General features: G+C 41.3%; 1 protein-coding gene across 2 annotated transcripts in view; it reads right to left on the reverse strand.

Annotated features, from left to right (window-relative positions):
* OGDHL (oxoglutarate dehydrogenase L) overlaps nt 1-14,546 on the reverse strand; it is a 116,581-nt gene that overhangs the window by 38,567 nt on the left and 63,468 nt on the right. For both annotated transcript variants that reach the window (XM_054036180.1, XM_054036181.1), the window contains exons 9-15: nt 14,165-14,344; nt 13,531-13,659; nt 12,974-13,153; nt 12,091-12,243; nt 10,134-10,236; nt 9,276-9,404; nt 5,618-5,768 (exon numbers count right to left, since the gene is read on the reverse strand). In XM_054036180.1, the coding sequence (XP_053892155.1) occupies nt 5,618-5,768; nt 9,276-9,404; nt 10,134-10,236; nt 12,091-12,243; nt 12,974-13,153; nt 13,531-13,659; nt 14,165-14,344 (1,025 nt within the window). The remainder of the gene's footprint in view (nt 1-5,617; nt 5,769-9,275; nt 9,405-10,133; nt 10,237-12,090; nt 12,244-12,973; nt 13,154-13,530; nt 13,660-14,164; nt 14,345-14,546) is intronic.

The following is a 14,546-nucleotide window of genomic DNA, read 5'->3' on the forward strand; positions in this document are numbered from 1 at the left end:
TTTGTGTTATGGTTGTCTCAGATGACGACCCAGCATATGTTGTTTGATTTAAAAGTACTTTCACTGCAGATTTGACAAAACACAAAGACGGTTCAAATATCAGATTTCTAAAGATAGCTACAGCACTCGACCCAAGGCTTAAGAATCTGAAGTGCCATCCAAAATCTGAGAGGGACGAGGTGTGGAGCATGCTTTCAGAAATCTTAAAAGAGCAATACTCGGATGTAGAAACTACAGCACCTGAACCACCAAAAAAGAAAATCAGCTTTCTGTTGGTGGCATCTGACTCAGATGATGAAAATGAACATGCTTCGGTCTGCACTGCTTTGGATAGTTATCGAGCAGAATCCATCATCAGCATGGACACACATCCTCTGGAATGGTGGTTGAAGCATGAAGGGAAATAGGAATATTTAGCACATCTGGCACATAAATATCTTGTGACGCTGTTCTCGCTTTCAGGTGATATTGTAAACAAGAAGCGGGCAGCATTATCTCCTGCAAGGGTAAAAAAAATTGTTTGAGCGATTGGCTGACAAGAAGTAGGACTGAGTTGGACTTGTAGGGTCTAAAGTTTTACATTGTTTTGTTATGGAGTGCAGTTATGTAACAAAAAAACAAATCTACAATTGTAAGTTGCACTTTCACGATAGAGATTGCACTATAGTACTTGTATGAGGTGAATTTAAAAATACTATTTCTTTTGTTTGTCATTTTTATAGTGCAAATATTTGTAATAAAAATAAATATAAAGTGAGCACTGTACACTTTGTATTCTGTGTTGTAACTGAAATCAATGTATTTGAAAATGTAGAAAACATCCAAAAATATTGAAATAAATGGTATTTTTTTTAAACGCGCGACTACTTTTAACTGTGCAACAGCCCTAATTTTTTCTGATTTTCCAAAAGGCTGATTAATAAATTCCAGAGCTATAATCAGATAGCGTAGGAGCCTCTTGCTAACTAAGCTAGTTTGAATGACTTCTCTTAAATGGCCTGTGGTTTTGTGTAGTTATAGGTAGGTCTACACTGCAGCTGTCAGGTGCGATTTCCAGTGTGGGTACACAGACTTGCACTAGCTCTGCTCAAGCTAACACACTAAAAATAGCATGGACATTGCAGCTCAGGCTGGCATCCAAGCTTGGACCCAGGGGGTCAAGTGAGCTTGGAGTCAGGTGGCTTGTCCAAGCTGCTACCTGTGCCATAATGTCAAAACTGCTAATTTTAGGGTACTACCTGAGTCTGTGTACCCGCACTAGAAATCATACCCAACAGCTGCAGTTTAGACATATCCTATGGCTATGCAGCCACTAAGTTATTTACTTCCTTACACATACATTGAAATCAGGCTGTTTGTTCTAAAAAGAAAATTCTCCCACAACCTATATTATAGAATCAGGATGTTGCCTTGTTGCAGGTCTATGGAAGAATGCCACTATATTAATCAATCACTTTAAGAGAGCTGACTAATGCCCTGATTCTACAAAGAACTGAGCATCCTTAACTCCTACCTGAATTTAAGGAGAGCTGGGGGAGCTGAGCATCCCCCTGGATGTGCTGAGCACCTTACAAAAACAGATCTTAACACCGAAGCTAGGAAGATAAATCCATTGGAAGTATCTCTTTTTTAAAAATGCTTGTCCCAGTGATTCCGTTAAAATGGCAGTAAAAGATCAAGGGGGAGAAGAAAGCCTCAAAGGTTTGATACTAAATGAAGTTAAGCAGAAACATGTGGAGCTGCATACCAGAAGAAAACAGGCTAACAGGCCAAATTGGTTCATCGTGAGCTACTGTAGGCAATCACAATCAAGCATAGGGCAGCTGCTAGTTCATCCACTACCAGAAATCGGCTTTGCATCAAAGAATTCAATTAAATACATCATTAAGATTTTACTCCATTGAGAGCCAGATCGGGACAGTGGCACCACTTATATTTTGTCAAGTGATCAAATTCTGTATTCATTCATGTCTAAGGCCCTGTGTAAACCATGATTCTGCCTCCCCGTTGTTTGGGGGGGGGGGAGGAGGGGAAATCATAGTATTGAGCTAATTCGACTGCTTGTGGTGGGGACGGGGAGTAGGGGGTATCACTACATGCCACCATCCATCTGGCTCAGCTGCTTCCTGCCTGTTTGGTTGGCTGGTGGGGCAAGAGGAGTGGCACTGAAAATACGCAGTAATTAGGAGCCCCACGCCAGCTCCCAGCAGGCCTGGGAGAGAGACCGCTTGAAGCATGGGGATAATATTGCTCCATCTTGTCTAATGACATAGTGCAGAGCTACAGTATTGTCTGTCTGCATTTGTATTGTGGATCCCTGAAGGAGGCGGCAGGAATGCTTTGCATGCCAGGTAGCGGGCTCTGAGCTTTAAAACATTTGTATGAAGGAGACTTTCCTGAGAGGACCACAAGCCTGAATTTGAAGCTGATATAGGTAAACTGCCCCCATCCCTGCATGGAAACATCTGTCACCAGAGTCTTGGCAGGTAGAAGTGCTTAGAAGAATACAGTATTGTGCATCTGAGGAGATCCTTCCACCAGTTTAAATGAGGAAAGGATTTCTTGGGGGATCCTGACCACCACATGCATGTGGTGTTTCTTAGGTAGATACAGATTTCAACGACTCTTGCATAGAGCATAGGTGAAGTCTGGCATGCTGTGTAACAAGTGCATGAGGTCACAGAAATACGAGCCATGTTTCACTGATGTTCTTCGGTGGGCTTGGAGCTGGTTGATGAGACCTACTATGATATGAAATCTCTGCTGTGAGAAGTAGGCCTTGTTGTCCTGGAATTTAACACCACTCCTATGAGCTACGCTCTGAGTCTGAGTGGATTTCTCTCTCGACTTAATGGTAGACTTGGATCCCTTGTCTCTTTAGATGAGCTGCCAGGACTGCTGAATACTCTTGATGCTGTGGAAAAGACCAAAGAGTAGGACCTGTTCTGGTAGCAAGATGTGCCTACCAGGAATCTGAGGTTTTTGCTATGGGCCAGATGGATTGATATATGGAAATAGGCATCTTGCATGATGAGAGCAGCAAACCAGCCCTGAAGATCCAATAAGGGGATTACGGAGGCGAAAGTCACCATCTGAAGTTGAAATGTCAAATGAAGATTTTGAGATGTCAAAGGTCCCGGATGGGCTGCAAATCCCATCTCTCTTTTTGAATAAGAAAAAAAAATAGGAATAAAAATCTCTGCTCCTGAACTCCAAGGTTCCATTGCTCCGATTTATAGAAGGGGTCCACTTGTTTTAACAGTCAGAAGAAGGGCACGCAAAAAGAGGTGCAGAAACTAGGGAGAGGTGGGAAGGAACTGGAACTGAATAGGATACCTCTTGCTTATGATCTCCAGGACCCAGCGGTCTGAGGTAATCCTAGCCCAAACTAAAAAGGTCTTTCTGAACATAAAAAAGGCAGCTGTCCAGAGGTGGTGGAAAAGGTGTAAGAATGCAAAAAATTCTCTGGTAGTTCTATCAGGTTCTCAATGATGGCATCAAACCTGCGGCCAGGGGGAAGCCCTAGACTGTGGGGGAGCAGAAAAGACAGCAAAGCGTTGTACATGATGGATATCTGTCTCACCCTCAGTGTCTCTGAAGTCCTCTATGCTGATGGTAACGTTAGATATAGGAGCACTGTCTAAAAGTCTGCTGCTGGGGTGATCATTTTCTCCTTGTGGTTGGGACACAGAGGCCCTGTAACAGGGTGCTGGGAGGGCCAAGCAGCCTAATTGTTGGTGCACCTGACCTCTGGGCGAGGTGCCAACATCTTTTATGTGGAGGGTAGGGAGACCCAGGCCCTTCCTCTCCACCAGGTCCCATCTGAGTCAATCCCTGAACAGAGGGACCTCTCAGCGGGGAGTCTAAATACACTGCCCTGGGCTACTTCTTACCACTGTCCCTTCAGTTTGGGTTGTGGCCCTTATAGTCCAAGTCACTGGAGTGACTTGCCTCCAGTAGCGCCCCCTCACGGACCTGGGGCAATGCTGGGGTGATCAGATGTCCCAATTTTATAGGGACAGTCTCGATTTTTGGGTCTTTTTCTTATATGGGCTCCTATTACCCTCCACAACCCTGTTCCGATTTTTCACACTTGCTGTCTGGTCACCCTAGGCAATGCCCTGCTGTGGTCCCAGGCTCCTTTGGGTGAGGCAGCCATAAGTTTGGTGAGACCAAACTCCACAATGTCTCTGAACTTCAATCACCCACCTACCTCAGTTGCTGGAGGCTCCTCCACAGTCTCCCTTGGCTGGGAAGACAGTGCTTACTCCCTGGTGGCAGCCTTGGATGGTAGGCTAGTGACCCTCCCTCTCAACTAGGGAGGCAGCTAGTTCATGCCTCTTCACCAGTCAGATTCAAACTGAGACAGGTTCTCTCTTATTCTCTCCCCTCCAGGCCTGCCATTGGCTACAGGTATAATGGTGCAGGGCTAGCTGGGCCCAAAGGCTCTCTTTAACCCCTGCCATGCTGATGGGCAGTTTCTCCATTCCATCACAGACCCAAAGAACTCAGAACCATCCTTGAATCTTTTGAAGGAATGGAGGGCATCATCTGTTCAAATCTCAGCCTGGCTCTCCAACATTCCCACCTAGATGTCTTGTCATCAATTTAAACTCCACTCAGCCCTCTAACCCTACACCATCCAGGCTGTGTCCAAATCTTCCTTCATAACATTTCAAAGATGCATCCTATTCTTTCTAACCAGATTCACAAAACGCAAACCCTCCTTACTTCTCATCTTAATTACTGAAACCACTCTCTTTCCAGTCTCCCTAGCTGCCTTTTCCAATCCATTCAAAATTTAGCTGCTAAAAATCACTTTCCTCACCCACTGCTCTATGCCATGCTCAAGTTACTTGTCCTCAGGTAAAAAGCCATTTGTAACTCTGCCCCTCCCTGCTTTTCCATTTGTTTCTTATTGCACAGCCTCCTCTGTCAGTTTTCCCCATAATTATCAATGCCTTCTTCCACAATGTCCTAAATGCAGACACCCTCCACCACCACAGCCACCACCTTCTCCACACTCAAACCCCACTTTACTACTTACCTCTGCTGTAACAGCTATAAGAAATTAGCCAGTTACTGATGGTTAATTTGGGGGTGGGGGCATGTGAGGATAGCTGACATACCTTTAGTTAGAAAAAATACAAAATGTATATAAAAGTTGTATACACTGGGTTGTACCCATTCCCCTCCCCTCCCCCTTGGTATGTAACTCATCTTTGATTTAAGCTCTTCAGGGAAAGGACTGTCCCCTCATACAAGTTTAACCGCACCTAGCACAACATAGCCCCAGATCTAAACAAGTCCTCTGGGCACTACTGCAATATTAATGTTAAACAATAATTACTATCATTAAATATTAATAAAAACAAGTATTCATTTGCTGCTAATTTTATATCCTTCCATCCTATGGAAGTTATCTTTAAGTATATAAATAAAAAACATACAGACACCTGATTGATTGATACACACAGCATACAAAACATATAGGTAATCATTTACTGTAAGCCTATAATTCCTTCCAGAGTATCATAATCCATAGGAGAACCCCAAATTGTATTTCCATGCAGTTTTTCATCCACAAGTATTTGGCAGCAGCCAACTTGGTACTCACCTAAAAGTGCCCCTTTCAACATCCTGCCCACTCAGTCGGACATGGATCCCTTCTTTCAGCAAAGATCCAAAAGCCATGTATTCTCCCAAGGCCCAATCAACCACTCTGTTCTTGGTCATTTCCAATCGGCCTTTCAAGATCCGAGAAAGCCCTATATGGGGGTAACAGTTGGGAATTAATGAGGCTAAGTCACAAATGTTCCACATGCATATTATATCCACATCCCTCAGAATGCAGAGGCTGAGCCAGGGAAACGTGTCAAGTTTGAATGGTTACTCCCAGCTAGATGCTCACCCACTGTACTTGGCAAATCAAAACCAGCAGCAGCACAAGTTAAAAAAAAAAACAAAAACACACAGATCCTAGTATATCCAAGAACACATAACCATGCTTAAAATACAGATCAAGACGAGGGGGCTAGAAATAGCTAACTTCCTAGACAATATCTGACAGAACCAACACTTGATAATATAAAACTACACAGTTATTTATACCATGGTTTAGTGAGATGGAAATAAGGTGAGATACGGAGTTTGCCAGGAAGATTATTGTGCAGCAATACAAAAGGATTTTTTAAATAGATTTGGTTCTATTTTGTAGAAGATTGAAATTAAGAGACTGGGGTTGGTTCGGTTTTTGTATTTTACCCTACTAGACTTGTCTCAATATGGACTTTTGTTTAATTTGAAATGGATATGGATTTTCAGTTAGCATATGGTTTATGCACCAGCTGTTTTCCACAGGAAAGATCTTGTAATTTCTTCATTCTTTACAATCGCACAGAAATTTTAAATTAAAAAAAAAAAAAAAAAAAAGCACAAGGTGCACCCTCACTGACTTTCACAGAGAACGAAACTGAAAACTCCTTATGTCAGTGTAAATCAAATTGTGAGAATACAAGCCTCGCAAACTAGGTGTCATATTTTACTCTGTTATCTATTTCTGCCTCCATATGGATACTGTTACTAAATCCTGCCATTTGCCCCCTTTGCAACACCTCCAAAATCCTTCTCTCTGCTTCTTCCCTTTCCTAGCACAAAAACCCTTGCTCTTGATACATCTCATTTCAATCACCACAACCTTCTCAACTCCAGCCCCTTGATTCTTTCCTCTTTAGCCTGCTTTGAATCTGTCCAAAACATTCATCTACACTTTCCATTTACCCAAACTTTTCCAGCCCCACTTCACATTCCTTCACTAGATTCCCAACACTCATCCTCATCTTTTAAGTTCTGTACATTTAGCTTCTGCTTCCACTTCCAGTCTACTCTAGTCTCTCTTCATCTGACCCGTGTCCCTGCCCAGGTTACCTAACTAACTACTTCCTTCACCTCTCCAACCCATGTCTCTAATTAGTACACTGACTGTTTTTTTTATACGGTCATCTCTTTGCAGAGGATTCTTGTCTTCAGACCTCTCTGTAAAGCACAATATTGATGCTGTACAAATAAACAAAACATGCCTTCTCACCAAGTGACCCAAATTGTACTGATGTGGATTTTACAAGAAATCTGTATGTTAAACATAGCAAAGGATTGTAGCAAATGTATTTGAGGACTGACTGCTACACTGTGTACAATTGGAATCTCTCTCCTGATTGGTAATCGTAGTTAGACTTAGACAAATTATTTATGTTAATTAAATGCCATTTGAACACAAACACTGAAGATGTTTAATTGAAAGCATTGCCGTAACGTCGTCTTAGGAATTTTAATCACATAAAACACTCCCAACCAATAAACTCAAGATTCAGTCACCAAAAATTACTTCAAAATTTTAAACAGCTCATCTGGTGGTTTACGATTAATGCACTATAATAGGGCACTTGGGGAGGTTCATTTCTCAACCTGGATCCCCAGTCAGAGATTTGCACAGTAAAGTTCTATCAATCTGTGCAAGGCAGAACCACAGGACTTGCCACTTGCTACAGCTACAGCTACTGCCAGACAATCTGAGCAGTGGCTTTTGCTCTGGACAAAAAGCACCCAGACATCTTCATGGAGCACCTCCCAGTCCAACTCCCCAACCCCTTTCCTTCTCCATCTATTCTGTTGGCCTTTTGAAGCACCTGAAAGAGTTCTGTGGACCACAGTTTGAGCACTACTGCCTAAGGCTACATCCAGACTAAAAGCTGTGGGTATATGAGCAGGGGAATCACACTCATAGTATACAGATAGTCTTAGAGGAATGTCACTCCACAGAGAAATAGAAAGCTATGTTTAATTTGAAGGTGTAAAATCCACACCTAAAATATTCTTCCAGTAATATTAATTTAAAACTAATCAAAGTTTCACAGCAATCCAGTGCCTCTTGCACAAATGCACACCAGATTTTTAAAGTTAATACAGTAATTGCTTCAATAAACATGCTAACATAATTAGGGATCCCCTTACCACTGCTTGTTACATTTAATATTCCTGAAGGAAAACATACACAGAGAAGGTCCTGTTGCAGCTGCTAACATTGAGAGATTTCCAGATGTATATTGACATTTCATTTTTTTGAAGAGTGGTTATAGAGGGGAATGAGATTCTCTAGAGAGGATCCTATGCTGAAGAACAGCCCACACACCCAGGTGAACTTCCTTCACCTGATATGGACAAGGTGATTGGGGGTTACTGTGTCAGGTGGTTCCATTCTTCCCCACAGGCTGAGCATACTGCCTCCAGATTCCACCAGCCCAGGGAGAAAGAAATTATGCTCAGACCGTGGCATGCTAGTGCAGACCACTCCCCATTGAGCTAGTCATATGTTTAACTTTTAATCATTAGAGTTACTAGTTCAGAATTAAGCCCCTTGATGCTAAGGGTTAAGATTTTTTTTTTCAGAAAGCACTTGACTCTCAGTAGCAGGACTTAATGTAGTCACTGGACTACATGTGTCATGTCTGCCCACAAGCTGAAAGAAAGTTTGACCAACCTTCCTCACACTAAGCACAGTACAATGATATGCCATGTGGTTGTACTAGAAAATGATTCCTTGAAACAAGCAGTATTGTCTGACTGGACGAAGCTGCATCCTTGTAAGAAGAGGAAATTATTTACCTACAAGGAAAGCATCATAAGGAGTGGTCTCCACAATCATAACTGTGCCTTTAGTATTTTAAAAACATGCTCAGATTTAAAATTTCCATTTCAGGAAGCAAGTTAGATTTGTACTTGTAGTACAGACATCTTTTCATACTATGCATTAAAGAATACAAGCACATGTCCATCTGCACAAGTGAAGACATACATGCATTGCACATCCGGAAAAGAACAGATGCCTTGATTAGTCTGGGTAGTTACAGTCTTACCCTCTTCACTAAGAAAGATTTAGCCAGCTGCATGTTATAAAGATGTTTTCACTTCCCTCCACATTGTAAGACCACAGAGAAAAGGAATTTACTTTAAATGAGGTTAGGAAAGAGGTGCTATGATAACAAAGGAATATTAAATTCTTGATGGAGAATAGTTCGGTAGGAAGTTCACTGCCACCTTCCCACCTGTCAGTAAGGTGGCATATGTGAATTGTGAAGGCAGGTCACCAGCTCCTTCCTCCCCTTTACCAATGTACCTCCGAAGAGCGACTACCCTGTGACTGATATGCAGAAACAAACAAAGCAAGGACAAAGAAAGCAATGTCTGACATTTCAGAAATAGCAGAGAATCCAGCTGACCTCCATGTATTTTGAAACCCTCGAGGGGCACAGAGCTAGCTCCATTGCCAATGTGGTTCAGCATGTCTTCTGGGATGCCTGTTGGAGGACAAGTCATGCTCTTTGGTTCTCCATTCAAATTAAAGAACCCTAGAAGGAGAAATGTTATAAGGCATTCTGGATGAATAGAGGCTTCTAATTATTAAGAGAACCACTACATTATCTGTAATAAAAATAAAAACATAAGAATTTTACTGTTAAAAGAAACACTCTTAAAATATCCTAATGTTTTCAACAGCCATTTCCAAACCTTTTAAATTAGGGAACGGATTATTTCCAGGCCCCTATACAGAACAATTATTGATCTCTCTCACACACACACACACACACACACACACACACACACACAATATGGCTCTTTCGTTTGCTGTTTTACTTTAACTGATTGAGAGTGAAATTCAACCATGTGCAGGGAGCTAGCCAGCACAAGGTACATGCATCATTTCAGACCTGCTTAAGGCCTGAAAATAGAGGTCCACAGAGGTGGAATTTCCCTCTGAAGGAATAAAGGCAGGTAACATTACAGATAAATGACTTCTCTGTTAATAGTAGACTGAAAAAAACTCTTTTCCAAGTGATAAAGTGTTGCTTTTGCCACATCCATTTCTAAAGATGTACTGACAACTACACCTCTGCCAAACTGTTTTGGCATCCTTTCATTCTGGTAGCATATGCAAACCAAGAACCAAATCCTTCACTTCAAAAGGATTTGGTGCCTGACAAAGGGCTCAATAAAGGTGGCAGGATTTTGGTTCAAAAGGAAAGAACAAAAGGCACCAACCAGTCTCACTGGCATTAGGGTATTTGAAAAACACTTACCAGGCCAAGGTGAATCAAGCCAGTGTTTAATGTGTAGAATTTTCTTATCCTTAGACCTAGTATAAGCTTCTTCACAGATTTTATCATACTTTGCAATTTCTTCCTATAGAACGAGTTTCCATATAAAAAGAGTTAGAGATTAACAAAAATATGCACTTTCTGTAAGCAGTGTGTCACCATTCCAAAGTGATGAAACATCCACATTACAGCACACAAAATTCCAGTTTTTATCTCAGTTATGCCAGTGTAAACCCAGAGTAACTCCACTGATTTCAGTAGAGTTACGGGAGTTTGACTCAGCTCATAAACTCTTAAAACATATTTGTCCTTTTCTTAAAACAAAACCACCCTGCTATTTGGTTCTTTGAGCAGACTCTGCTGATGAAAGATCCAACACTAGAAGAGCAGGTGATATTCCAGGTCAGCATCAGAACAGCACACATAATTTGTCATATGTATGAAGATTAAGGTTATCCAACTGGCTTCTGGTGTCACTACAGGGATCAGGACGGAATTCCCCATGCACCTATGTAGCTTAGCTGTATAACTGTCTAGGTGCATTATTTGTGTACTGTGGGAAGACTGGCTCAGAGCCACAAAGGTGTGTAGGCTCTTAACTTTCACTGAAATTAATGGAGGTTAGGAGCCTAAATACCTTTGTGGCTCTGAGCCAGTCTTCCCACAGTTCACAAATAATGCACCTAGACAGTTATACAGCTAAGCTACATAGGTGCATGGGGAATTCCGTCCTGATCCCTGTAGTGACACCAGAAGCCAGTTGGATAACCTTAATCTTCATACATATGACAAATTACGTGTACTGTTCTGATGCTGACCTGGAATATCACCTGCTCTTCTAGTGTTGGATCTTTCATCAGCAGAGTCTGCCCAAAGAACCAAATAGCAGGGTGGTTTTGTTTTAAGAAATGGACAAATATGTTTTAAGAGTTTTTGTCTGGGCCATCTCATTAACTATTAGTTTTTGCCTAAGGCAGGATACCAGACTCAGTGATCTTTGATTCAATCTAGAATTCTACGTTCCTAAAAAGTTGGAACACCGTATCCCCATGCAATGCCTTGCTTTACAGTGCTACTACTACTACGTCCACTTCCACAAGCATAAAAGTACAATATAAAGAGTTAGCCAGTTTAATAGGAATAACTATATAGTAAAAAATGCAGATTTAATTTTTATATGGTAGTTCAGACTTATCTCTGAACTCTGAGTGCAACAGATTCAATACAATTGAGGCACAAAACTAATGAGTTTGTTATCCTATTCTAAGTAAACATCAGCATATTGCCTACAATTGCCAATTACATAAGATGATCCAACAAGAAGCTCCCATGATTAGAGATGCTGTCGATATAATCACGAATATTCAGACACCTCTGAATTGGTGTTCCCACAGATCCAAGGCAGGGAGGTGAATTCTGATTCCCTGTATCTCCCCTCCACTTAAGCTCTTTAAATCATACTAATCTGCAATTTTCAAAGGCTGCTGAAGCACTGACACAGCTAATATTAAACAGTCTTAACAGCCCTACCTTATCACTGTATCAGTCTAAGAATTGAGGAGAACCTGTTTTTCTGGGTACCATGTATTATTTTAATTACTACACAGCATTTCCAGTCCTCCTAGGTTGACAGTAGCTATGTACATAGCATATCAACACAAGTGTCTCAGCTTCACCAGTTAGAGACAATAATCAATTTTTCTCCATCTTTAAGCCTTATGTCAGGTAAGCAATAAAAATTAAGCTCATCTCCTGCCACACATTTCTCCAGTAGTACTATTTTCTATTTTATGTAAAACAAAACAAGACAGTCAGAAAAAGGCATAGAATGAAGGCAACAAAGTAGTGAAGCAAAAAGTAGTTAAGGAAACAGCATGCAGTCACTTCCTTCTGCAAACAGCATCACAAACAGCCTTCTAGTTCTGCTGACATACTGTACCTCAAACTCCTGTAGTGTTACAGTCCCATCTGCAATCAGTTTGTCAGCATACTTCTTCAGCACTGGCACCTGCTTGTGAATCTGCTTGTACATCAGGGGCTGGGTGAACATGGGTTCATCCATTTCATTGTGGCCTCTCCTTCGGTAACAAACCTACACCGGGAAGATTCATATCTGTCAATAATGAGAGACATGAAACTAATCCCTTAACATTTCCTGCTTTCTAGAGATTTATAGGCTTAAGGCATTAAAGTTGTTGCTCAAAGAGACATTAAAATCAACATAAGTCTCTTTGGGGTAAGGGCTCCCTCTTATTTTGGGTACAGCATCTAGCACAACAGGGCTTTGGTTCTGGTTGGGTCCTCTAGGCCAGCGTTTCTCAACTGAGGGTCCACAGACCCTGGGAGCCGCAAACAGGTTTCAGACGGTCCACCAAGCAGGATGAAGCCACAGAGCCTCACCACCTGAAGCCCTGAGCTGCGCTGCCTGGGACTGAAGCCTGAGCAACTGAGCTTCACGGGAGCCCCTGTGGCATGGGACCCCAGGCAATTGCCCTGCTTGCTACCCCCTAATGTTGGGCCTGGCTTTTAAAAGAAGAAAAACAGTTGTTGTGGCACATGTAGACCATGGAGTTTTTATAGCATGTTGTAGGGGGTGGGGTTCAGAAAGAAAAAGGTTGAGAACCCCTGCTCTAGGCAGTACTATAATACAAGTAGTAATGTAACGTAGGGAAAACTGCTTAAGTGTCGCATTCAAGCCAATAAATGCAATGAGCGCAGCAATGTTTATAAATACTTAGTAACATATTTGACATTACTGACTTATTTTAAAAGACTAGCATAAAATATGCAAAGTGAAGAGTTAAGATTAACCCAGTACTTACTAAATCTACAACCACATCTTTATTGAATGTGTTTCTCCATTCTACAGCGACATTGCACACATACATCACTGCTTCAGGGTCATCAGCATTCACATGGAATATGGGTGCGTTGACCACACGGGCAACATCTGTAGGGTATGGAGATGAGCGGGCCATTCGGGGATCTGTGGTGAAACCAATCTAAGAAAAAACAAGCTTCTGTTAATATGTGGAAGAAAGGGGTTTTTTTTTTTTTTTGCTTTTGTTTTGAATGCCTGAAGTCTTAGTTTAATACATAGTTATTTACATGACAGTAATTATAGGCTTTTCACTTTGGAAGGTAATTTCTTCTTTAATTCATCTAACACAATGCATCATTTTTACATGCTCATTGGGGTTCCACAAAATCCGTGTCTCCTACGCTGAGCACAGCCAGATGTGCTGACCATTTTCAGGCTATAATCATTCTAGTCAATGGAAGAGGGCTGGTATATACAATCTATCATGACAAGAATAAAAAAAAAGGAATATATGGGAAATCATTAGACCCAAATTGCTTAAGATATTCTGTTTTTCACCTGGTTATTGACCACAACATGAATAGTGCCATTTGTGGTGTATGATGGGAGGTCACTGAGATGAAAGGTTTCATAAACCACTCCCTGTCCAGCAAAGGCAGCATCTCCATGTAGTAGTATGGACATGACCTAAGATAAGGGAGGAATGAAAAAAAAAGCATTAGGTAACAAGAAGTGTAATTGTCAGTTCCTCAGGGCATGAACTTTTTGTTATGTATTATTACAATGCCCAGCACAGCACCATAAGCACTGGTCTATGACTGGGTTTCCTAGGAAGGACCACAATTCAAATAAAAAAAAAAACATGTAAGAAATCATAACATGCATGCTTGTCTGCATTCAGACTGCTTTGTTTGATTCCCAATTGAGTGAAAGTTACAACCTATCTGAGGTTTCCAAGTTCAGGAACTAAGTTAATCAACCTGGTAATCAGTCAGAGAATTAGGAAGTTTTACCCTGTGCTAATTTAAAATTATTAGTTTAGTTCAAAGGCCATCATATCCAATTACACAAAGAAAAGTTTCAGTGTCTTGAAGTACCCCCCACTTCTGCAGCTCAAAACTTTTGTAAATTGGGCTATTAGAAAAACATAAACACACCAGCAAAAGTTATCCTAGCATGCTTGTAATTTTACCTTTTTCCCCTCTGTATCCCCTCTGTAAAACTGCTCAGCTTTGGTCTTCCCCTGAACAACAGGGTTTACTGCTTCCAAATGAGATGGGTTAGCCACAAGCGACAGAGTGATGTTCTTATTTGTTGCTCGGTTGATCCTCTCATGGTACATTCCCAAATGATATTTTACATCCCCAGACCCCTAACATACAAAGACAGTCAAGGTTCATGTACACCAGCCATATAAACTACTTCCAATTCAACATTTAAAATCTCCACTTCATACTGAAAAATGAATCTGGCTAGCTGTTACGTGTCACGCTGCATGTAATTTTTATTGAAAATAATTTCAAATTTTAAACATTTGTTTCTGTTTTAATACCTCAGGGTCAGAACACAACACT

The sequence above is a fragment of the Malaclemys terrapin genome, chromosome 7, assembly GCF_027887155.1.
Source record: "Malaclemys terrapin pileata isolate rMalTer1 chromosome 7, rMalTer1.hap1, whole genome shotgun sequence".
Classification (NCBI taxonomy): Eukaryota; Metazoa; Chordata; order Testudines; family Emydidae; genus Malaclemys; species Malaclemys terrapin.